This window comes from Bos javanicus, chromosome 2, assembly GCF_032452875.1.
Source record: "Bos javanicus breed banteng chromosome 2, ARS-OSU_banteng_1.0, whole genome shotgun sequence".
Classification (NCBI taxonomy): domain Eukaryota; kingdom Metazoa; phylum Chordata; class Mammalia; order Artiodactyla; family Bovidae; genus Bos; species Bos javanicus.
The window spans coordinates 86,628,062-86,654,138 of NC_083869.1; the positions used below are offsets into that span (position 1 = coordinate 86,628,062).

The following is a 26,077-nucleotide window of genomic DNA, read 5'->3' on the forward strand; positions in this document are numbered from 1 at the left end:
TAAGTGAGACGGCAGCCATCCTTGTCAAGGGCAAGGCTGCCTGATACTGTGTCTTCTTTCTCAGGTGGGTCCTTAGCAGAGAACTGGAAACTGAGAAGGAGACCCAGCACTGGGTGGAGATTTCATGCAGAGTAGCAAAGGTGAGAGAGTCTAGAGCAATGTTCCTGGGGAGGGAAGACGGTGAGAAGTCCTGTGTGCCAGGAAGAGGGAAGACCTTCCAGAGGTCAAAGAACAGATGTGGAGGGTGTGATGGGGGGAAGTGGCCAAGAAAGGACCTGAGGAGAATAAATGTGGATCTCGAATGCCAAGCGGGACTGCCAGGTGGCTAGGGGTAAATATTGCCTTTAGTACTTGGACACAGTAGCTTGTTAGGAATAGAAGTTTAATTTTTTTTTTTTTCCCAAAGAAAAAAAGTCACTTGGATGAAATTACGTGTTTCAAAATGTACTGGTGTATTATTTACTTAGAAATACAATTTAGGCTGAGTATAAGTTAGGCACAAATCTAATAAGCTTTATGTCACTTAGGTTAGACATCTTAAATATGAAATAAGAAGCATTGACATGCCAATTCCAGCAGTATTTTACCTTTCCATGTATTCAACTATACCCTTGGTGGACTCAGCCTGGGGTTTCTGACAGTGTGGCTGAAACCTGCCATCCTTTCCAGTGTGTCTTCTACTAATCTCTATGAAGCACAATTTTTAATAAGGTTCTTAAAAAGCACACTAAGGAATTAGCAGATGGCATATGGCATGAGTTCCTGGTGTTACCTCCACACTGTAACTGAACTATATAAGGACCTTTGCTTTCAGCTCAGGAGAAATCCTGTGAAATTCAAGTTTATATTAATTTATTAAGGGATCATTTCTGTATATTGGGACTGATTTTCATGTATGTGTTATGCATGCGTGTTCAGTTGTTCAGTCATGTCTGACTCTTTGCAACCCCTCGGACTGCAGCCTGCTAGGCTTCTCTGTCCATGGGATTCTCCAGGCAAGATGGAGTGGGTTGCCATTTCTTCATCTAGATATGTATTAGAGCACCAGTTTTATTATATAAAAATTGTATGTAAAAACTATATATACACAGTAAGGAATAGAAATGATAGATGCAACTCATGAGGACCTTAGTAGGTCCTTAGACTCTTATTTTCTTCTGATTTGTGGAAGTGAAGCATTATCATGGCAGAAAATTTGAAAAATAGAGAAAAAATAAAAATTGCTCCAGCTTCCTGGAGAATACCACAGTTTGCTTATTTTTTGGTAGGTGAAGGGTTTTTGAAACTGAAATCATGTTAAACATATCTTTGTTTCCTACATCAGTCGGTCAGTTCACTTCTAATATGTAGTTTCATTTTCTGAAAACTCTAAAATCAGCAAGAAAGGGTGTTAGAAGAAAGAGTACGCAACATAAGAGGTGGCAGAAAGCTGAATTTCTGTGTTACATGGAAAGGCTGACTAGCTCGCAACCCCTACTGTCTACTCGGAAAAAAGTGATTGCAGTGAGTATAGTCCCCGTTGCCCCCAACCTTTGGATGCTGATTTAACTCCATTATGATTTATACTAAGTTCCTTTTAGGATTAACTCTATGTATAGATAAGATTTAGTTTTCTACCCTGGTTATACTTACAGCCTCTTTACTTTCTACCCTGTATACTTTCTACCCTGTTTACTTACAGCCCAAAATATAGGAATTAATTTTGGGTAATGAGTTCTTTCATGTTGTCAGATTATTTTCCTTTGTGTCTGTTTTTTTTGCAATATGTTTTCTAGTGCAAATCAAAGGTCTGTTAAAGTGAATCAACTGACTATTCAAGTCAGATTTGGTTTAATTTACTAGATTTTACTGAGTCTTATGTAGTATTCCAGTTTTTTGAGGGCTAGGAATACTAGGCAGTAGAGAATATGAAACATACTGTATTATTTTAGGTGGAAATTTGGGGTATTTTGTTTTAATTAGTATTACATAGGATATTTTCACTGTTGTTTTAACTCTGGAAATATTTTGTCTGTCAGTTCATTTTGCCTTATAGAATTTCCATTTTGAAATTGAGGATGAAAAGGAATATCATTTTGCATTGACTTGTATTTAATATAAGCACTTGAGAAGTAACTAGGAGGGGAGAGAAAGGGGAATGTAGTCATGGCTGTGCATTCTGGAGTGATGAATTCTAGTCAGAAACCAATGAGTCTGCCAAAGATGCAAATTTAATTTTTAATACATAGACATTTGCTTAGGAATTGATTTATTTGGACTCAAGTGAAACATAAAAACAGATTAAACATTGTCAGTAATAGTACATAACTGCCTAATTGAGTTTAGTTACAATTATTTCTGGAATAAAATACTCAGGGATGAAGTGGGATGTAAGGAAGTGAGCACCAATGTATCAGGGCACAAATGTACCACTTAATTTGATAGAGAGCTTCCCTGAGGTATATATGTATATGTTACTACTCTTAATTTCAGTTTAATTAGAAACTTCTTGTGGAGTTGAGTTTGAATTACAGTGTTTACTGGTGGAGTGCTAGTATATATCATTTGTCTTTAGCGATGTTTTCACAAGTTTCGGTTTGAGGTTGACAAACTGTGGCTTGCAGACCTAGTGTGATCTACCCTGTTTTTATAAAGTTTTATTGGGACACAGCCACATTCATTTATTTATGTATTATTTATGGTTGCTTTCATACTACAATGGCAGAGTTAAATAGTTTCAACAGAAGTTATATGTACCAAAAGCTTAAAATACTGACTAGCTTTTTTCTGAAAAAGTTTGTCAACTCCAAGTTTAAGTCAAACTAAGACCTTCCCTTCTGGCATTCTTTAAACCTGACAGCATACAATTTCTTTAGAATCAGATTACCAAGATGCTAAGAAAGACAGAAAAGAAGTGAAAAGCCTGTTCATTTCCTTGGAGAATTCTGCAGACAAAATATATATAAATGAAATAACCAGAGAAAAATAAAACACTTTATAACCAAGTGTGATAGTAGCAAAAAAAAAAAAAAAAAACCCCAAAACAAAAACCAACCCTTCTATATTCTGTATCATAAATGTATGTGAATTGAAAATTATTTCAATCTGGTCAGAGCCAGAGTTCTCAAAAGTACAATGTGAGCACACTAATATACTAGAAACTTTTTTGACTTTATGGCTTAGAAATGGGAGCAACAGCCTTTTGCACATAGTTATATGATTAGATACAGGTTAGCCCGAGTTCTAAATGAGTCTGGGACTTTTCCAGAAGTTGTAGAGTCAGAGAGTGTGATTAACTAGGTTTTCTTGACTCTGAGCTTGGAAAGGGCAGTTAGGATATTTTGTGATTGATATATAGGGATGCCCCCACAACTGCTCCTAGGAGCCTAATTTGAATAACACAGATAAGGAGACTTGGGCTCAAAACCTAGTGAATTTCTATCTTCAAGGACTAAATGGAGTTAAGAAAAATAACCATACATGGGGAAAAGGGTGAACTTGGAAGGAACACCAGAAGCAATTATAAAGTTACATGCAAGCATGAGCAACACAAGATGTTGTATCTGTAATTTGTGACATTTGCATTTAGTTTTGTACCTTAACTTTCTTGCATTATAATAAAATGGGTTCCAGCTTTAAACAGTGGGGATCTTTCTATTCTATATCAAAAGGTCTGTTACAGAGCAGGGAGGTGGAAATCAGAGAGTGAAGTACCCGTTCACTTTACATAAGTTTTTCATGAGCATATTAGTAGATTAAGAACCTTGTAGAGTAGAAGCATTTTGTCACACTGTACCATCTACCAATGCCATAGGAATCAAAAGTGGTGACCTGGATTAACTGGGAAAAACTTTGTGGAGAACATTATATTTTGTCTCAGTTTCTGAGAAGAGTATGCATTTGGTTTGATGGCGAAATAAGAGGGCAACTCTGGGACTTGAATAAGCGTGGTTCATGTGGAAGAAGAGCCTGGATGGAGTGAATGGCTTACTTATGTGTGCAGTTGGTACATTAGCTGAGCAGCGAGAAGCATGGGGAAAGGGAGCAGGTGGGTGGGTGGCAGAACAGAAAGGAACTAAGGCAGCCTTCTGGTCAGCTTGGCTTCTGTGATTCCATTTCTTTACCTGAGGTGGTATGAGCAGATCTGCATGGTTTGGGAGTCTTCAGGATTGTTTCGTTTGCTCCTAGTTGTGACTGGTGACAAATCACATTCTTGGAGGGAAGGAACATCAAGTGCCTAAAATACAACAGCATAAATCTTCTCTCTAAACAAACAGCACCTGTCGCTTTCTGGCTCTTTCCTCTAAACTTTTTGTAGAAGAAGATAGGATATAAAATTACCTCCTGATTTTACTTCACTGTAAGGCTAGTTGGGAATCTGTTGAGAGCAGTCATAGAGCAAAAGAGAAAAAGCAAAGATAGGACTCTTTCTCTTGTTTCCCCAAATGGACTTTCCCGAAGAGTGTTGTCTTTTTAAGAAAAGTGGATGGCACACAGGAAGGCTTCCAGTGTAGTTTAACCATAAATTCTCCTAAGGGGGAAGGGAGTGCTGTCCAATAGCCCAGGATGTGGCAGTAGACTTGGCAGACGCTGTGGAAGCAGCAGGTGCTCACGGGTCCAGAAATCTCCAACTCATTAGGATGGCTGTAAATCACAGCATCTTTCACGCTTTTTGAGTGAAACTTGGCACCTCCAGTTTACTACTGTGTGGTGGTCACACCATCCCAGACGTCAACAATATTAATAGATGGCACCTTCTATTGAACAATGAAAGTGGGTGAGGCTGTGCCAGTAATGATGGATTGGGAGCCTAAAAGATTCTGCAGAGAAGAGAGTAAGAGGATGCCAAGAAAGCCTGTCTTTTTGTAACTGAAAACTAGTAAATATGAAGAGTTGCTGGGCACATCTATCACCCAGTGTCACTGTGTCCTGGAAGAGCTTGTAAGAAAACTGTAAGACTATCTTTGACAAGGATGAATACCCCAGCACCTGGGTGGGTGCGGGCCTCACAGGCTGGGCCATTTAGGGAGGGGTGAGGAGGTGAGGTTTGTGATTTGAGAATTGCCTCCTGTCATGTTCAGTCCGATGCGGAAAGGCTTCTGGTTCACACTTGCCTCATCAGGCCATGTAAATGGCTTCAGCTTAATATTCAGGCCTTCTGTCTGCCAAGGCGTGTGTTTTTCTCCTCTTTTTTTTTTTCATGGTTATTATCATATGTAGACAATGGTAGGTGAGATTTGGAAGAAATTAAAGACTTGTGGAAAAACAGACTTTACCAGAAAAGGAAAAATAACTCTTTTCATTAGCCAGTAACATGACTAATATGTGGATGCTTAAAGATCCTTTATGTCTCTAGCATCTCTGGGAGGTGCTGGGTTGTAGGGAGCAGGGAGTGCGGAGAAAAGAAAAAAGAGTTATCTTCTGTTTAAGTGTATAAAATGAATATCTAAGCAAAGGTACTATTTTGGGAACCTTAGGAGTAATAAAAAGACAAGAAGAAAATAGTTGATAGAACTCTCTTAGTTTAAAGCAGAGTGTTAAAAGATTGTTTTGTCTGGTGTGTGCCATGAGAATATTTTAAAATATAGGCCTCATAATATTCCTTTGACTTAGATGGTGGTATTTAAGACTTAACATCTACCAGGTATTATTCATTTGGCAGTTTGGCTTATATGAAATGAACTGGCATTAAAAATTCTTTTCTAGCCTTCCTCCTTCCAAAGTCTTTGTCTTCTTAATATCATTTTGCTCTCCTCGCCTCTCCTTTTCTAATTCTTCCTTGATTTTCTCTCATATGCTAAAGAACATCTGGAAACTCTCTTTAGAGGCTTCATGATCCTAGATTAAGCAATTGTTACAAAGGTGTGCCAACACCTTTGTGGGCTATTTTTGATTTTCTAAAATTGGTTTTCTTCAAGTAGTTATATTTGAAAGTGCTATGTGGTATAATTATTTGAAAGGGAAACATTTTAATATGATACAACCATAGAGAGTGGGAACTAAACTAAGTGAGATCTGTCTCTTCCAAATTCAAATTGCAAAGTTTCCTGGCTTGAACATAAAATGAAGTCAATTGAGGGATTAGGGATGACAAGAAAGTTATGAACAATGAACAAAGTCATTGGAAAGGAAATTGAAAAATGGATAACAAGAGGAACAAACAAATGGATCTTCCATATCAATGGAGATATTAAACATTCAGTGGGTCTTAACAAATAAACTTTTTATTTTGCAATAATTTTTATAGAAAAATTGTAAAGATAGTATAGATAGAGCCTGTATACCCTTTACCCAGCTCTTGCTAATGTTAACATTTTATAGTTTTATATTTTAAGTGTTTATGAGTCTATGGTTTAGATGTTACTACTTTCTTATTTAATTAGGAAAAATCATAAATAATGAATTTTCTGTTCAAAACTTCACATGCTTGTTTACACTTTAAGACTATATCCCATTATGGTGTAAATATTATAGCTGAAGAGTTACTGGCAAGAGAAAGCAGTCAAGAGAGGGGGGAAAGGAAAAGGATTTTAGAGTTGGGGAGATTGAGGTTCAAATCTTGATTGCCCCATTTGACTCCCAGTGTGTTACTTACCCTCTTGAGACTAAATTCTCTAGAATATAGAGTGAGGATGGCTTCCCTGGTGGCTCAGGTTGTAAGGAATCTACCTCCAATACAGGAGACGTGAGTTTGATCCCTGGGTTGGGAAGATTCCCTGGAGAAGGAAATGGCAACCCACTCCAGTATTGTTGCCTGGGAAGTCCCAAGGACAGAGGAGCCCAGCAGGCTACAGTCTAAGGGGTTACAAGAGTTGGACATGCCTTAGTGACTAAACCACCACCAGAATGAGGGTTCAGTTCAGTTCAGTTGCTCATTCATGTCCGACTTTTTGCAACCCGATGAATTGCAGCATGCCAGACCACCCTGTCCATCACCAACTCCCAGAGTTCACTCAAACTCATGTCCATCCAGTAGGTGATGCCATCCAGCCTTCTCATCCTCTGTTGTCCCCTTCTCCTCCTGCCCCTAATCCCTCCCAGCATCAGAGTCTTTTCCAATGAGTCAACTCTTCGCATGAGGTGGCCAAAGTAGTGGAGTTTCAGCTTTAGCATCAGTCCTTGCAAAGAACACCCAGGACTGATCTCCTTTAGAATGGACTGGTTGGATCTCCTTGCAATCCAAGGGACTCTCAAGAGTCTTCTCCAACACCACAGTTCAAAAGCATCAATTCTTCAGTGCTCAGCTTTCTTCACAGTCCAACTCTCACATCCATACATGACCACTGGAAAAACCATAACCTTGACTAGATGGACCTTTGTTGGCAAAGTAATGTCTCTGCTTTTGAATATGCTATCTAGGTTGGTCATAACTTTCCTTCCAAGGAGTAAGTGTCTTTTAATTTCATGGCTGCAATCACCATCTGCAGTGATTTTGGAGCCCCCCAAAATAAAGTCTGCCACTGTTTCCACTGTTTCCCCATCTATTTCCCAAGATGTGAGGGTATCAGTTATTAATTGTGGGAACTAAATAGAGTTTATTTAACTTATGAGTTGGTTCTTGGCCTTTTTGCTATCAGATCTGCTCTTTGTCTCCCACTCCCCTTCTCTGCATGGCTGAGGATTCAACCCCTGCTGGCTGATTTGACAGCTCCCATTCTGGCCAGTGGGAGGCACTGTTAGGAGAGTCTACAGCTATGTTGTTTGCTTTGTGGCTCCAGCTTCTGTAAGATGAGCCCTCTATGGTTCTAGCTCTTCTGTGACTCTGGCCCTTGGGTTCTGGTAACACCACTTCCTCCTTTTCTGGGAGTGGAATAACTGCCTACTGTGCTAATCTCTGTGTTGCCTCATTGTTCGCCCTTGGTTTCTCAGCTCTTCCAGCACTTGTATATATGAAGTCCCGTGTTAAATTCCCTCTCTTTTGGACACTTGAAGTCTTTCCTATTTTTCCCCTCAGTGGACTTTTATTGATTCAATCCATTTCAACAATCTAACTGTGAACAACAATCAACTTCAACTAAGTTGAAGAACAATGGTCAGGAGAAATCAGGCAGTTCAACTAGTGGTAACTGCTACTGATTGAGATAGGCCTTGAAAGAGGAGCTGGCTTTTGGGAAAAAGCTATAGGTTTGGTGTAGAGCATGTCAAAGAAGCAACTTCATAATTTCACTCATAGGAATATGAGGGAGAAAGGGAAAGGGAAGAAGTTCAGAGGGAAGAGAGGAGAGCAGTGAATGGCTCAGAAGGGAAAGAACTCTGGTGCCTTGAGCACCCTGGACCCATCTCTCCAACTTCATTGACTCCAGCCCTGTCGCTCTAACCTTTCTGGGGAGTAGAACAGGAGGGTGGCTGCTCAGAACCCATTCTTTGCCAGTTGGGCTGCAGCTCCTCACCAAAGGGACTGAGATAAGCAGGCTGTTCGTTTTGCTTGTGTAGCATTTGTGAGAAGAGTGCTGTGGGAGGAGATAAAAATTGACTTCCAAATGGCCTGCAGGAATTAAGAGGCATTTTTGGGACCAGCTTTTACATCCAGACTTAATAAACAAAAAACAACAGACACTTGAAGTTTTAATTTCCTCATGGGTTAAGATAGTTCACGGTGGGGATGGTCAGCATTGCTACAGCAGGCTGGAATCCACTTCCTCACTGTGTTGGGACACTATGGAAAATGGTCTCTGAGGGACAGAAACAAGCTCGTGTCTTCAGCAACAACGTCTAGATATAGTAAGAAATGACCTCAGATGGAAAACAAACATAAAATCATCCTGGCAAATCAGAGTCAGCACATTATGTGGCATTCATGATGTGTTTTATTTGTGTGTGTTGGAAAAGAGAAGAGTCTAATAAATGAAGACAAACAGGAAGTCCTTCCCGAACTGTCTTCCCAGCTACTTTTCAGTCACGTTGTGTAGGTCGAAGGTTCTGGGAAGAAACAGTTAGTGCTCTGACCTGCCTTCTGCAACTATAATGTTTCCTGTTTTATAGGAACTAGGGACTGAAAAATGCACAAACCAGTGAATTTAAACTCTTAAACTCATAACATTCATGAACCTCAAGAACTACTGGTTGAAGCCTCTGTGTGTGTGTGTGTGTGTGTGTGTGTGTGAGAGAGAGAGAGAGAGAGAGAGAGAGGAAGAGAGAGATTCCAGATGTCCTTGGAATGTCATATTATATGTAACTTCCAGATAACCTCCAATTAATTAAATAATTGATTCCATTGAATTGAATGTTAAATGCATCAATATTCTGTAATTTCCCAAACTAATCTTTTGTTTTCTATGGTCTTTTCCAATTCTGAGTGAATTAGATTTGGCTGGAGAAAACTATTTATGATATGTCCTCTAAAATATAGTAAGATGGAGCATGGTTTTCCAAGTTTTTTATTCACAACATAAATAATATAAAATTTAGTCAACTGCCGACCTCAGGGAGCAAGCAGATTTCTTGATAAGAGTTGTATAGCCACTTTTACATTTCTTCCTTTCCATTTTAATAAATGATGAAAGCTCCAGTGTTGTCATAAGATCACATTTATTTATAGTGATAAGGATGAAGCTAATACTTGTTTCATTACTGTGATCAGCAGTCACACAAACACAATGGAACCTGACATGCTGTCAGCCTCTGCTCATTACAGCTTTCCAACCAACCTCCAAGCTCATGGCTGGAAGTCAAATGGGATGCGCTAATTCCAAGTAGGAAAGAAAAATAATTGGCTTTGGAGAGAAAGGGACTATTAAAATTTCCATATGAAATTTCCACCACTTCTTGGCTCTGGATGGAGTGGTAGTTACACTAAGATGTCTCTGCTGAAATTTTAAAATTAGAAGTGTTCACAGAAATGGAGAAAACTATTACAGACAATACCACTTCAATAACATTTTCCTGTCTTCATGTTGCTTATCTCATTACTAATTAAAAACAAAATAACTAGAAAAATTCTACAACAAAACTTTTCATCAGAGAAGTCTTTGGGTTAAGGCAGTTTTTCCTATCCTTACAAAATCGAAGTGTTTTTCCCACCCTCAAAGGGATGGATTCATTTTTTTTTTAATTGCTGTAGACATCAGGCAGAGTGTAACACTTTGTATGAAAAATCAAGGTGGACAGAGGCAACTTTTTTGGCCATCTGGCTTTTAGAGACAAAAACTTTGGAGTCCAACAGACCCAGGCTTAAATGCTCAATAGTCTCTGCTTGGCCTTGGCTTGATCTCCTGTCATCTCTGCTGTGTGATCTTGGACAGGTAACTTCATCTGTCTAAGCCTCCATTTTTCCACCTGCAAAAGAGAGATAAGGAAACCTCTGCAAAGACCTGCTGTGAGGGAAAAATAAAGTGATAGTGTGCAAAGAACTTACATGACAGAGAGCCTGGCACATAGTAAGATTCAAACCTTAGTAGCTGTTAATGTTTTTAAAAGCTTTTATGCTGTCTGTCTGCTTTTGTGACTATGAGCATTTGGCAGTCTGCTTTCTGCATTACTAAATGTTGTCATCGCAGAGTAGACCCTGAGTGATGGTTGAAGCCTCACAGATAAGACAGAATGGTGTAATTGTTGGGTGTTGCTCTCATCTGGACTTGAGTACACTGCATTCAACCTTGTACTGCTTTAGCAGCAACAGCAAAAAATAAGCTCAGTTTCATTCATTGCTACCCACTATCCTTAATTTTGACTTTTTGAATAAAACAACATTTTGTGCTTGAGAATATGACACACTCAGATCTACTGAGTAAGGCTGCACCTGGCTTGTGTGGGTGCCTTGGTGAAACCCAGGGTGCTTTGCTTTTCATTATATTTTTAATAATACTTAGCAAGTAGCAGAATTAAACTTGAGAGTCATTCTAACAACTACTTTTCTTAATGGAGATGAGCTTCTTTATCTCCTACTGGTTAATACCTTGTGGTGCTAAATTAGGATCCTTGATGTGATTGTATTCCTCACGAACATTATTAAGAACTCATTTTGCAATGGAGAGACTTGTAATTCAAGCAGTCAGGAGAGCAAGGTGTTCCAGGCTTTTGATGGCTTTAGGTTAAAGGAGAGAATGAGCTGGTTGGGAATATGGCTGAAACATGCTTCCTAGCTTGGGGAGAGATAGGGAGGAAACTGTCATTTATTTACTGAGTACTAGAAGCTTTGTATACATATTGCCTAGTGTACATTTGTATGCATTTAGTATCTTTAAGGCAGGTATCATCATGCCCCATTTAGGCTCAGACAGATGATTTCTTCAAGATTACGTGGTGAATAGAAAAGCAGTTTTAAAAGGAGAAGAAAATAACAGTTTTGACTGCATAGAGTATTCTGTGAAAATCCATCAAGATGTATATTTAGAATTCATGCACTTTTCTGTGTATATGCTATACTGCAATAAAAGTTACTTATCAAACAAAAAAAAAAAATAGGTCTGCCTGGCTCAAAGTCTATGCCTGTTTCTCTCTATTGTGCTGCCTCCCAAGAAGCATATGATGGATGGAACTCGATGGAATTTCCTCCATCAGTCACAGCCGGTATAATCAGGAATAGTGCTACTTTTATTAACCAGACCTGGCTTTGAAAGACTTGGACATTTCCAAGGAAAAAGGCGCTCAGCGCAGTGCAGTTTCTTAACACTGAGGATGTATATTTGCATATGACAAGAATTCTGAAATGCTGTTCTGAAAATGCATTGAGCTTGTTGCAGTGTTATTCATAATCATGAAAAATCAAGGGAAAAAAACCCCAAAATACCTGTCAAAGAGGTATTTAAATAAATATTATGTGGTTTAAAAAACTGCTTATTTTGAATGATTTTTATGGTATGTTGTGGAAAGAAAAATGGTAATGAAACCACATATATAGTAGGGTGGCATTTTTGTGATTTTTTTTTGTTTACATGTTTGCATAAATATGTGTCTAGAAAGATAGTTGCTAAAATATTAATAGTGATATCTTTATAATTTGTGATATTCATTGAATTTTACTTTCTTTTCTATGCCTTTCCATAGTTTGACATTGTTTTCCTGTAATTCTACTAACAAATTTTGCTTTATTATTAATTTAAAAAATGCCTTTAGGCAGAGACTGCATCCTGAATTAAGTATATTCCTTTTCAAGCTATCTAGTGTGAAGGAGGAAACACTCATTTTACCATATGAGTTCTGACACATTTAAGCAATGTAATCTTGTAGTCAAACCACAGGGGAGCACTTCAGAAATAAAATGAACCATTTTGTAAACTTAAGCACATTCAGTTACCAAATTGGCCTCTTTAAGTATTTAAAAAATTATTTTAAGGAAATAGTTTAAAATATTAAAAGTTAAATATCTTAATTATACTCTGTATAAGCGGATGGTCTACATTTCTGTACCAGATGTCCTAACAATCTGAAAAAATGGTTGTTTTACTACCCCAATATATTTTTTTGTATGGCTCACTTAAAAAAATTCTCTATTCTCTTTAGTTTTAGTATGTAACATGAAAATATCTCCTACCATATTAATAAAAAAGAAATGTCACCACCATCAGTGATTCCTAGCCTCCAAATGTGAATGAGGGCTCCCAATACTGTGATCCAGTGGCTGCTGCCACCCGCCACAGTGACTGCTGAGGAGCTGGGGGCATGCGAGAAGCAAGGTGAACAAGGAAACAAGATTGGCCCAGATAGCTGAGGTGCATATGAAAGGAATAAATTCAGTGAGCCCAGAGGCTTGCATCTTCCCGTACAGAGAACGCTAAATTCCTTAACTTGATACCTGATCTTTGATGTTCAGACTGCCTGCTCTCTTTGTTGCAAACTTGTATAAAGCCCAACTTCCCCTTCTGCCTCCTTGGAACAGTTTTCTCAGAGCTACTGAGATGCTGTTTCCTGGGCTCAGAGTCCTAAACTCAGAGTCCCACCAAATAAAATAACTGTACTTTCAGGTTGTGACTATATTTTTCAGTTGACAAATTCAATGACTGAGACATGTGATTGCTTTATTTTGCTTTATTCCATTCAATTTCATTCTAGTAACTTTATTCCTTCTATCAGGCTAACTAAAGACAGGATTAAAATCATACGAATTACATACTCATGCAAAAACAGATGATAGAGCAGGACATGACTTTAAAAAATCTTTTTCTTGAAGATTTTCGAGGACTAATATAACAGAATCCTGAGTATATTAATATGTACATTTCATCACCTGTAACCTCCAACACCAATTAATTGTGAGCTCTAGCTCAGTTCTTCTAATTACTACTACTGAACAATCTGAACAGCATTTCTCCCTTTTGGATAAGCAGGTCTCCGATTTGGAATGCTGTCCCTGACAGTTACCTGAATTTAGCCAGCTCAAACCTGAGACCAGCTCAAGCCTTCTGGGCACAGCAAGGTCTCTCCTTTGAATATATTAACTATGAAAATGGACAATGTAGCCTAACAAAATTTTTTTCTGTTGAGAATTGATATGTATGAAAAGACAGAATGTGTGAAAAGAAAACCAGAAGTTTGTATTTAACAAATCTCATTTGTTAAAAAGAATGTATGAAGAATCAAGATTTTTTTCTGGAAAACCTAGCTGTTTATTTTGTGTATAATACCAGTAAAATTGATTTTTATTTGTATGTTTTACGTATTATGAGGTGGGAAAGGTCTTTAGATTAACCATTTCTGACAGATATATGTTCTTTTCCAAAGCAAGGCACTGTGTTTGGGAAGAAAGGTGTAGTTTGCTTACCAGAGAAAGAAAAGACCCAAAGGGCCTGGGTACATAGTTGGAAGAAAGTTTTAGCTTTGAGAGAGGAAACATTGAGAGAGGACATGGAGAACGGGGTTGGAGCCAGTGAAATGTCTTTCAGTGACTATCCCTGCCTTTTTGGCCCAGCATGTATACACTCAGGATCTAAAGTAAGTCGCAAAGTTTATTTATGTGTGATTTTGGAGGAAATTGGGACTGGTTATGTTTTGCATGCAGAGACCTTCCGCAATAGATAAAACTCAGGCAGGATAAAAAGAGGTGTAAGGGTATTCATGTTGCAAGAGCTCCAAAAATGTGTATGGTCAGGGGAGCTGTGGTCTGTTATAATCTGTAGAAATGGTTTGGGCCATGCTAAAGGCTAAAGAGTTTTGCCAAGAGAATGCACTGGTCATAGCAAACACCCTCTTCCTACAACATAAGAGAAGACTCTACACATGGACATCACCAGATGGTCAACACCGAAATCAGACTGATTATATTCTTTAGAGCCAAAGATGGAGAAGCTCTATACAGTCAGCAAAAACAAGACCAAGAGCTGACTGTGGCTCAGATAATGAACTCCTTATTGCCAAATTCAGACTTAAATTGAAGAAAATAGGAAAAACCACTAGACCATTCAGGCATGACCTAAATCAAATCACTTATGATTATACAGTAGAAGTGAGAAATAGATTTAAGGGCCTAGATCTGATAGAGTGCCTGATGAACTATGGACGGAGGTTCGTGACATTGTACATGAGACAGAGATCAAGACCATCCCCATGGAAAAGAAATGCAAACAAGCAAAATGGCTGTCTGGGGAGGCCTTACACATAGCTGTGAAAAGAAGAGAAGTGAAAAGCAAAGGAGAAAAGGAAAGATATAAGCATCTGAATTCAGAGTTCCAAAGAATAGCAAGAAGAGATAAGAAAGCCTTCCTCAGCGATCAATGCAAAGAAATAGAGGAAAACTACAGAATGGGAAAGACTAGAGATCGCTTCAAGAAAATTAGAGATACCAAGGGACCATTTCATGCAAAGATGGGCTTGATAAAGGACAGAAATGGTATGGACCTAACAGAAGCAGAAGATATTAAGAGGTGGCAAGAATACACAGAAGAACTATACAAAAAAGATCTTCGTGATCAAGATAATCATGATGGTGTGATCACTCACCTAGATCCAGACATCCTGGAATGTGAAGTCAAGGGGCCTTAGAAAGCATCACTACAAACAAGCTAGAGGAGGTGATGGAATTCCAGTTGAGCTGTTTCAAATTCTGAAAGATGACGTTGTGAAAGTGCTGCACTCAATATGCCAGCAAATATGGAAAACTCAGCAGTGGCCACAGGACTGGAAAAGGTCAGTTTTCATTCCAATCCCAAAGAAAGGCAATGCCAAAGAATGCTCAAACTACTGCACAATGGCACTCATCTCACACGCTAGTAAAGTAATGCTCAAAATTCTCCAAGCCAGGCTTCAGCAATACGTGAACTGTGAACTTGCTGATGTTCAAGCTGGTTTTAGAAAAGGTAGAGGAACTAGAGATCAAATTGCCAACATCCGCTGGATCATGGAAAAAGCAAGAGAGTTCCAGAAAAACATCTATTTCTGCTTTACTGACTATGCCAAAGCCTTTGACTGTGTGGATCACAATAAACTGGAAAATTCTGAAAGAGATGGGAATACCAGACCACTTGATCTGCCTTTTGAGAAACCTATATGCAGGTCAGGAAGCAACAGTTAGAACTGGACATGGAACAACGGACTGGTTCCAAATAGGAAAAGGAGTACGTCAAGGCTGTATATTGTCACCCTGCTTATTTAACTTATATGCAGAGTACATCATGAGAAACACTGGACTGGAAGGAGCACAAGCTGGAATCAAGATTGCTGGGAAAAATATCAATAACCTCAGATATGCAGATGACACCACCCTTGTGGCAGAAAGTGAAGAGGAACTAAAAAGCCTCTTGAGGAAAGTGAAAGAGGAGATTGAAAATGTTGGCTTAAAGCTCAACATTCAGAAAACTAAGATCATGGCATCCAGTTCCATCACTTCATGGCAAATAGATGGGGGAACAGTGGAAACAGTGGCAGACTTTATTTTTTTGGGCTCCAAAATCACTGCAGATGGTGACTGCAGCCATGAAATTAAAAGACGCTTACTCCTTGGAAGGAAAGTTATGACCAACCTAGATAGCATATTCAAAAGCAGAGACATTACTTTGCCAACAAAGGTCCAGCTAGTCAAGGCTATGGTTTTTCCAGTGGTCATGTATGGATGAGAGAGTTGGACTGTGAAGAAAGCTGAGCGCTGAAGAACTGATGCTTTTGAACTGTGGTGTTGGAGAAGACTCTTGAGAGTCCCTTGGACTACAAGGAGATCCAACCAGTCCATTCTAAAGGAGATCAGTCCTGGGTGTTCATTAGAAGGACTGATGCTAAAGCTGAAACTCCAATACTTTGGCCACCTCATGCAAAGAGTTGACTCACTGGAAAAGACTCTGATACTGAGAGGGATTGGGGGCAGGAGGAGAAGGGGACGACAGAGGATGAGTTGGCTGGATGGCGTCACTGACTCGATAGATGTGAGTTTGAGTGAACTCCGGGAGTTGGTGATGGACAGGGATGCCTGGCGTGCTGCGCTTCATAGGGTCGCAAATAGTCAGACACGACTGAGCGGCTGAACTGAACTGAACCCCAATATGTGAAAGTTTAGCAGGACTGGGCAAGGGTGTCTGGCTACATGTAACATCACCAGCAGGAGATGTGGCCTCTCCACGTACAAGTGCAGGAGTGATTTGCAGCTGACAGCTGACAGCTCACATGCTTCTAATACCCTACTGGATTTGAGTCCTTTAAAAAAAGACCATTAGTCAGCTTTTCTCACCTCTGTTTCCTTAAAAGTAAAGAAATCAGAAGTTACCTTTCCACTTAAAATGCATAGAAGTAAAGCCTTTGATGGTCTGTCTATTCATGTCTTCACAACAGAAAAATTTAGTTACTTTGAACAACTAAGGTAAGGGCAATCACCATACTTTGGGAACCAAGGATGTAGTAGAAAGAATGCAAATTTGAAACCAGATACACCTGGGTTCTAATCCTATTTGTTATCTGGGAAGCTTTGTTGTTCAGTTGCTAAGTCTTGTCCGACTTAGTCGCCATGCTTAGTCGCTCAGTTATGTCTGACTCTTTGTGACCCCATGGACTGTAGGCTGCGAGGCTCCTCTGTCCATGGGGATTCTCCAGGCAAGCATACAGCAGTGGGTTGCCATGCCCTCCTGCAGGGGATCTTCCCAACCCAGGGATAGAACCCGGACCTCCCACATTGCAGGTGGATTCTTTACCATCTGAGGTACCAGGGAAGCCCATGAATGCTGGAGTGGGTAGCCTATCCCTTCTCCAGGGAAACTTCCTAACCCAGGAATCGAAGCAGGATCTCCTGCATTGGAGGCAGATTCTTTACTGGCTTAGATACTAGGGAAGCCCATTTGTTATCTGGGAAGCTTTGTTATTGTTCAGTTGCTAAGTCATGTCCAATTCTTTGTGACCCCATGGACTGCAGCATGCCAGTTTCTCTGTCCTTCACCATCTCCTAGAGTTTGCTAAAACTCATGTCCATTGAGTCAATGGTGCTATTCAACCATCTCATTCTGTCACTCCCTTCTCCTCCTGTCTTCAATCTTTCCTAGCATGAAAGTCTTTTCCAATGAGTTGGCTGTTTGCATCAGGTGGCCAAAGTATTGGAGCTTCAGCTTGGCATCAGTCCTTCCAGTGAATATTCAGAGTTGATTTCCTTTAGGACTGACTTGTTTGATCTCCTTGCTCTCCAAGGAGACTCTCAGGAGTCTTCTCCAACACCACAACTTGAAAGCATCAGTGCTTCAGTGCTCAGCATTCTTTATAGTTTTTAGTAGCCCTTAGCTGTATTCTCTTCTTTCTCTTTTTATAATTTTCTTGTGCATACTAAAATAAGTTTTTGCATACATTATGCATAAATATATGTATATGTATTTTGCTTGTACAGTATAAGCTACCATGTTTAAACATGTAATACAGATGGAAACTGAGAAGGAGACAGCAGAAACAAAAGGAAGAGAGTAGGCCGATAAGAGGGTAGGGAGGGGTGAGCAGTCAGCAAAGTAATAACTTGGCTGGAATAGCCGCATCTTAGTAAAACACATCATCTGAATTCAACTCAAGAATACAAAGTGAATCTATTAAAACAAGCTGTTAACTGTGTGAGAAGAGAAAGGTCACTTGGATGCATGAGTTTGATAGCATTGATTAATCTGCATGCTTTGTCTGAATCATTACTGTCAAGATTCTGTAAGTTTAGATACTGAAGAGAAGCAAATAACGTTGAAATGGAGAAACCAATCATCTGAGAGCTGTTTCCCATGTCAGTTGAGGATAAAATCACTGCTACCTGCTCTCCTTACATACGTGACTAATGTGATAATTGTAAATTGAGTTGAGTCCCAAGAAAGAAATATGGTCATCTCATTAAACATGGGTACTTTTTTCCATAGCCTTCTCTGGTGGCTCAGATTGTAAAGCATCTGCCTACAATGCATGAGACCCGGGTTCAATCCCTGGGTCGGAAAGATCTCCAGAAGGAGGAAAGGCAACCCACTCCAGTGTTCTTGCCTGGAAAAATCCCATGGACAGAGGAGCCTGGTAGGCTACAGTCCGTGGTGTCACAAAGAGTCAGACACGACTTCACTTTCACTTTGTTCCATAGTTTCTCATGAAGTAGTATTTTTTTTTCCTCATGATATGAGAAAAAAAGAAAAGCCAGTTTGAATGCAAAAATTCAATGATTATGTAGAAAGTATATATTATATGGAGATAGTAGTCCCATGGAATTGAACTCCAGGAATAGCTGTTAAAGAGAAAGAACCCCAGGCATCAAATGCCTGGATTCAAATCTTGCTTCTACCTCTTAGGCAGGGCCCTTAGTACAGTGCCTGCAGTATAGTAAATGCCTAGTAAGCTAATAATAATAATCATAGCATACAGCTATGGCTTCCCTGGTGGTCCACTGATAAACCGTCCACCTGCCAATGCAGGAGATGTGAGTTCGGTCCCTGGGTGAGGACGATCCCTTGGAGAAGGAAATGGCAACCTACCCAAATATTCTAACCTGGAAAATCCCATGGACAGAGGAGCCTGGTGGACTACAGTCCGTGGGGTCACAAAAGAGTTGGAGATGACTTAGCAACTAAACAACAACAAAGGAACTTCTACAAGCTTTTATTTAGTATTTATTGTGTGACTACAACATGCCAGGCATGGTCCTAGGTACGAGGGACATCTACTCTCAGGGAGCTCTGGGAGACAGGCAATGAACTTGAGAATAAGGAAGTTACTATAATAATATTAGATACTAAAGACAGAGCAATGAGCAAAACAAAAACAAAAGCCTTATCTTTGTGAGCTCCCATTACAGTACCTTATATTTGTTTGTTCATGTTATTCTGGCTCATTACAGCTAGTTTGTAATTTAGATTTCCTGACTAGAGTTTTCTGCTTTAACCAGCAGACTGAATTCCTTAATTCAATGATTTAGAGGTTAGTTTGCAACTTAAAATTTGTCCATTTTATCCTCTTTTGGATGTTAATAGATTTTGTCCATATTACAATGTAAATAACAATGAACTTTCTGTGTGTTTACTCTCTATTTGATGACTTAGCCACAATTTAAGACATAGCTACAATTAAAATATTGTAGCTATAATTTTGACTACCAAATCTAGGAAGCTGTTGATTCCTGCTAACCCCATTGCTTTCATAGTCTTATGGTTGAAAATTTAAGCAAAATTTGCTTCCTGCCCACAGGGAGACTACTATCTTAGTCTTGCCAAAATATACCAAAGTTGTATTGTTACTGGTGACTCATTTAAGATGGTACTTCCTTCTGTAAGATTGTAACTAATTTAAAGCAAAGACTAATGAAAGTCTTTATGTTTTGCAGACAAAAGAGCACCCATTTGTCCTCAGGTGTGTGAACTGTTGGAACAAATGACTGCAGGGGACTGTGTGGCATGGGGAAGGTTATGGAGGTAGAATCATTAATAGGCTGGGCAGATATCTTTCTGGCCCAGGAACCAACACCAGTTTCTCTATGACACCTAGAAGATACTGCAGCATTGTTTCTGCTCTAGTCTGCCTGTTCTCATTGTATGCTCAGTCACTCAGTTGTGTCCAACTAGTTTACCCACCCGGAGAATATTTGGCATGACCAGTAACATATGTTAGATGGATAGATTTGCTTATGGCTGTGAATATTGAAAATTCACAGAGCCCCACAGAAGTCCCCATATCAGGGAGCAAACCAGCATAGTGACAGCAAGAAGACATAAGACTAGAAACTACAAATGCAAAATAAAAGACTAGGGAGGCAGCAAAGATTTCTTTTTTAAGAATGCAGATGCATATATTATGTATACCCTGCCTCTGTGGGACTAGTGGAATACTCAAAATCCTCTAAGATTAGTACAGAGTGAAGTACTCTTTCATCATTTGAAGGAATGAGGGACAATTTTTAGGATGTAACACTAGTATGGATAGAAATTTTGCTTCTTCTGAGATGGTCTTCTCTGGACTGGTTTAGCTATCACCTTGCCAGAAAGCCTTTATAAAAGGAAAGTTCTCTAGGAAACTTCATTTTTCAGTTTAGAAAATGTCTTTAGTCTGAGCATATTCTCAACCCAGGATTGGTAACACTAGTCACTTTTCCAGTCCACATGATTAAGAAAGTCAGAAAAAGCTATTTCAAATCTTTTTCTCACAGAGTTCTGTCCAATGATTTCTTGATAAATGTCAATTCAATGAAGTGAGTTTTACATTTAGAATCTTAGTAAAAATTTCCCCATCTTCTTCAGATTGATTCTTTAAAAAACCTCTTCAAATATCCGGAGAATAATGACTCATTATTTTGTCACCCTATTTATGTATGTTTCGTTTGTCATTCATAAAGGAGTTGTATTGCTTGGTTTTATGCAAAGATGCTGATGGAGCACCTGTGAATGTTTGCTTTCTTGGCACCAAGAGAGAAGAGAGAAAATGATTTGATTCACTGACAATGAATTATTGCATCTGTTTGTGGCTGTTAAATAATTTAATAGAATTTATAGGGATTGTTTTCCCTTGGTTAAACTACAGACAAATATCAGTCTCTGCCTCATGTTGGACACAATCGTAGAAGAAAACCATTTCCTTCATTTACCTTTTGCCGGTTAGATGGTATTAAGACACTGAGTGATCTCATATTATATCCTTTTTACATTTAAGTTGAATTTCTTTAAACTTTAGACAAGGGAAATACTGTTAAAATTAAACAGCAAATTAAAAGGAATATTCAGTGATTTCCCATATACAGTGTAGTGTTTTCACATTGACTTCTTTCACTTAGCAATATGCATTTTAGAGGTTAAGAATCTGCCTGCAAATGCAGGATACATAAGAGATTCGGGTTTGATCTCTGGGTAGGAAAGATCCCCTGGAGAAGGAAATGGCAGCTCATTCCAGTAGTTTTGCCTGGAGAATCCCATGGACAGAGGAGCTTGGAGTCCATGGGATTGCAAAGAGTTAGATTTGACTGAGCAACTGAACACACACACACATGTCTTTTCATGGCTTGATAGCACATGTCTTTTCATTCCTTTTTAGCACTGAATAATATTTCATTGTCTGGATGTATCATAGTTTATTCAACTATTTACCAAGGACATCTTGGTCAGTTCCCAGTTTGGGCAACCATGAGTAAAGCTAATATAAATATTCTTGTGTAGGTTTTAGTGTAGACAGAAGTTTTCAGGTCCTTTGGATAAGTACCAAAGATGCGATTGCTGGACCATATGGTAAGGCTTGCGCTTCCCTGATAGCTCAGTTGGTAAAGAATCCGCCTGCAATGCAGGAAACGATTCCTGGGTTGGGAAGATCCACTGGAGAAGGGATAGGCTATCCACCCCAGTACTCTTGGGCTTACCTTGTGGCTTAGCTGGTAAAGAATCCACCTGCAAGGTGGGATACCTGGGTTTGACCCCTGGATTGGGAAGATCCCCTGGAAAAGGGAAAGGCTACCCACTCCAGGCCAGCCTGGAGAATTCCATGGACTGTATAGTCCATGGGTTTGCAAAGAGTTGGACATGACTGAGTGACTTTCCCTGTCATGGTAATACTATGTTTAGTTTTTTAAGAAACCACCAGTCTTCCAAAGTGGTTGTACCATTTTGCATTCCACCATCAATGAGTGAGAGTTTCTGTTGCTCCATATCCTTGCTAGCATTTCATGTTGTCAGTGTTCTGCACTTTGACCATTCTGATAGGTGTGTTATCTCATTGTTTTTTAATTTGCATTTCTCTGATGATATATGATGTGGAACATCTTATTTTTCATCTGTATATCTTCTCTAATGAGATGTCTGTGAAGGTCTTTGGCCCATTTTTTAATTGAGTTTTTGTTTTCTTATTATTGACTTTAAAGTGTTTCTTTAAACATTTTGTTTAACAGTCCTTTATCGAACATGTCATGCAAATATTTTCTCCCAATCTTACCTTTTCATTCTCTTATATTACTTTTGTTTTTAAATAGCTTATTTGTTTTTAGTATAAAATGGTCATGATCATATAAAATTGCTAATTGTATTAAGTATCAGTGGGTTGGTATTATGATAAAAAATTTCAAGAAATTTGATTTATCTAGTGGAAATCCTTTCCCACATGGGTCTAGTGGTAAAGAACCCACCTGCCAATGCAGGGGACATAAGAGATATGGGTTTGATCCCTGGATCAGGAAGATCCCCTGGAAGAGGGCACGGCAACCCATTCCAGTATGCTTACTTGGAGAGTCCCATGGACAGAGGAGACTAGTGGGCTATACAGTCCATGGGGTCACAAAGAGTCAGACACAATGGAAATGACTTAGCATGTAGTGGGAATCCTAAGGTTACTGATATCACCACAAATTCATGATAACCAGAAGCCAAATGGAACCTCAGCAATGCCTGACAATCATTTTTCTCGTAGGTTACTCTCTCACTCACCACAGGAATTAATATCACTCTGTATCAATTGGGATGCCTTTGCTTGCACATGTCAACAATTCAAACCATATATGCATATTCTGTCAAGCAGGGAGGGATATTGGCTCAGATACTGATGTCTGGGAGTATCTAGCTCTTTTTCTCTCTCTTTTTAGTTCTCTGTTCCTCAGGTTTGCTTCCCAGATGGGATAAAGATGGTTGTCAAACTTGCATCCCACTGTGTTAGAAGCCCCAAAGGAAAAAGTGTGCTTCTTTCCTAGTGATCTCATCAAAAGTTCTGCAGTTGGGCTTCACTGGGTTGAGACAATGAATAATGCAAGAGTGTTGAATGCGTCAGTTGAACAGACCTGGTCAAGCCCACCTTAGGATCTAGGTTGAAAGGGAGGGGAGTGAAATGTCAGTTCCCTCTCTAGACCATAGATTGCAAATGGGGAAAGGTGATTTGTCCCACTCCAGTGTTCTAGCCTGGAGAATCTCAGGGACGGGGGAGCCTGGTGGGCTGCCGTCTATGGGGTCGTACAGAGTCGGACACGACTGAAGCGACTTAGCAGCAGCAGCAGCAGCAGGAAGGTGAATGGAGGATGAGCAAGCAAAAATAACCCAAGACTGTATCCACTCTTGTCAAATCTCTGATTTTCCCTACCTCCTAATCACCATCCTCAGTGAGTGACTTTGCCTTATTCTTTAGAGATAAACTGGGAGGCACCAAGTGGGACATCTCATATTTTGCCACCACTCATTTCTTTCCCCTACTTATTTCAGCACTCATCTTTTTCTTTCCTGTTATAATTTCTGCTATTAAAGCTATTTCCTCCACTTGAGCTCTGGATCTCTTTCTGCCCCTCTACTCATTTATCTTCCGCACACCTCATTGTACATATCTTCTATTTTACTCTTTTCCCCCCTGGTACAAGAGCAAAAACAAATTAAAAACCTCTTTGATTCCTATCTCTCTTCCAGCCATTGCTCTTTCTCTCAACACCTTTCCTCAGGCAAACTTTGTGTTCTCTACACATTAATTCTTCAATCTACTCCTTTCTATTCTCTGTATCCACTGGTCCACCACTCTGCTGACACTGCCCACTCTAAGACCACCAAGAGCATTCATGTTATCAAATCCAGTGGACAGCTCTTTCCATCTTACTGTTAGGGGAAGCACACTGATTGAAACCGCCCACCCTGGCCAGGCACCATAGTAACCATTTGCATGAGTTGTTTTATGACAGGAGATCCTGATAAGGAATACGGAACTAATAAGCCACCACCAACCGGAAGAGTTCGGGAAGGATTGAAAGGAGACACTGCGTGTCTGTCCACTTCCCAGAATCCCTCTCTGTAGCATCCATCTTGGCTGAGCGATGCGTGCACTACCAGGAAAGACTCTGAATCATAATGATTCATCAAAGACCACCTGGAAAATAAGCCCATCACCATAAAACCTGAGACTCCAAGCCCTGCGGCAGAGCAGTTCTCCTGGGTTCCCTTACCCTACTGCTCTCCACCCGGGTGCCCTTTCCCAATAAAATCTCTTGCTTTGTCAGCACATGTGTCTCCTCGGACAATTCATTTCTAAGTGTTAGATAAAAACCCAGTTTTGGGCCCTGGAAGTGGTCCCCCTTCCTGCAACATTACTAGACGTCTTACTAGCATTCACCACAGCTGACCACGCCTTCCTTCTTAGAATGTCCTCTTTTCTTGGCTGTCATGACAACATACTCTTCTGGCTTCCTCCTACTGCTTTGGCTTTCATTATCCATCTCCTTTGTAAGTGATCTCAAAATATACTTTCCCAAAGGTCAGTGCTAGATATGCTTCTCTTTTTATTTTGCCCTTTTCCCCTTAAAGTTATTTCACCCAGTCCTATGGCTTCAGATACCACAAATAACCTGACAGTTCCCAAATTTATGTTGAACCCATATGTCTGTCCTGAGGTCTAGTCCTCTTTTTGCAACTTTATTCTCAGCACCTCCAGAACCACTCACAAATCTCCTCCTTCTCTAGTCTTAACTACTCCAACCTCCCCATTGCTCAAACCAGAGATCTGGGGGTCACCTGTGGTAGCCCCTTCTTCCTTTTCTCATTCTCCATTCCAGTTCCAGTAAATCCTCAATAACCCCACTTCTCTCTCATTCCCACCCCACTTAGTATACTTGGATCTCCTGCAATCACCATCTAAGGGATTGCTTCCTTGATAGTTCTATATCCCCAAATTCATTATCCAGCAGTTAGAGATATTTTTAATGTATGAACTTTCACCTTTCTGACTTAAAATCTACATGGCATGAACTCCAGATTTTTCAGAAATGGCTTTCACAGCCTCATCTGACTTGCCTTCTGCCTGATCCTCCAGCTTTATTTTTTTCCCCTTCTCTCACCACACATTTGCTACACTGGTCTGCAGTACTTTAGTTACTTTAGGATCTTCCCATGTTGTTTCTTCTGCATAGAATACTCTTCCCACACTATTTGTCTGGCCGGTTGCCTAGTTTAAATGTCAGTTCCTCAGGGGAATGGTAGGAACCCACTCCAATCTAAATTAGCCCCTGTACCTAAATTACTTTCTTTCAGGCATTTAAAAAATAATTTTGATTATATGTTTGTTTGATTATTTTTAACATATCTTTCTACTACAAGTAGCATTACAGTACACCTATTTCCAAGCTGAGTGCCTACCTATTCACTTGAATGAGTCCCTGACACCAAGCTGAATGTGTGCGTGCTCAGCCATGTCTGACTCTTTGTGACCGCCAGGCTCTTCTGTCCACGGGATTTTCCAGGCACGAATGCTGGAGTGGGTTGCTATTTCCTTCTCCAGGGAATCTTCCTGACCCAGGAATTGAACCCGAGTTTCCTATGTCTCCTGCAGAGGCCCCATAAATTTATCTTGAAAGGATTAAAAATACTGCAAAATTACTTTCCATACATATCCTTTTTTTGTGGTCCTTCTTCTTGAGGGACATTTTTACCAAGTAAAATAGCACAGTTAGGAGGAGATAACTAGTTAAAATGACAGTCAGTTCCCATTATTTAGCATTGGGTGAGAGAAAATAGCTGGAGTTGTAAATTTTGCATTCCTTACCAAGGTGAAGGGATGAGAAAATACACTGGGAACTAGAAAAGTAGAGCAGTAAAATGCAGAGGTAACGTGAGCTTATAGGAAAAAATTCAGTCAGGAATAGGAATACCTGGGTTTAGCATTCACTCTGCCAGCTGCAAGTCATTCAGTCTTTTTGTGTCTTGGATTTTCTCACCTTTAAAATCTTGTGGCGATTTCATAAGCAGACAAATGTGGAAGCCCTTTGCAAAGTATAAAACTTCTTAAAAATGTGAGATGCCCTTATACTCTT

The 26,077-nt window shown here is 39.7% G+C and overlaps 1 protein-coding gene and 1 long non-coding RNA gene across 5 annotated transcripts in view; one reads left to right on the plus strand and one right to left on the minus strand.

Annotated features, from left to right (window-relative positions):
* PLCL1 (phospholipase C like 1 (inactive)) overlaps nucleotides 1-26,077 on the plus strand; it is a 366,630-nt gene that overhangs the window by 245,440 nt on the left and 95,113 nt on the right. The window contains exon 1 of one of the 4 annotated variants that reach the window (XM_061380884.1): nucleotides 1,419-1,503. The exons of the other annotated variants lie outside the window; for them this stretch is intronic. Coding sequence (XP_061236868.1) covers nucleotides 1,447-1,503 — 57 coding nt within the window. The 5' untranslated portion in view covers nucleotides 1,419-1,446. Of the gene's footprint in view, nucleotides 1-1,418; nucleotides 1,504-26,077 lie in introns of those variants that run through there. 4 annotated transcript variants of the gene reach the window in all.
* Nucleotides 9,899-26,077, minus strand: part of LOC133226879 (uncharacterized) — a 43,379-nt gene continuing 27,200 nt past the window's right edge. Inside the window, exon 3 of the long non-coding RNA XR_009729654.1 lies at nucleotides 9,899-10,254. This is a non-coding gene — a long non-coding RNA (uncharacterized LOC133226879). The remainder of the gene's footprint in view (nucleotides 10,255-26,077) is intronic.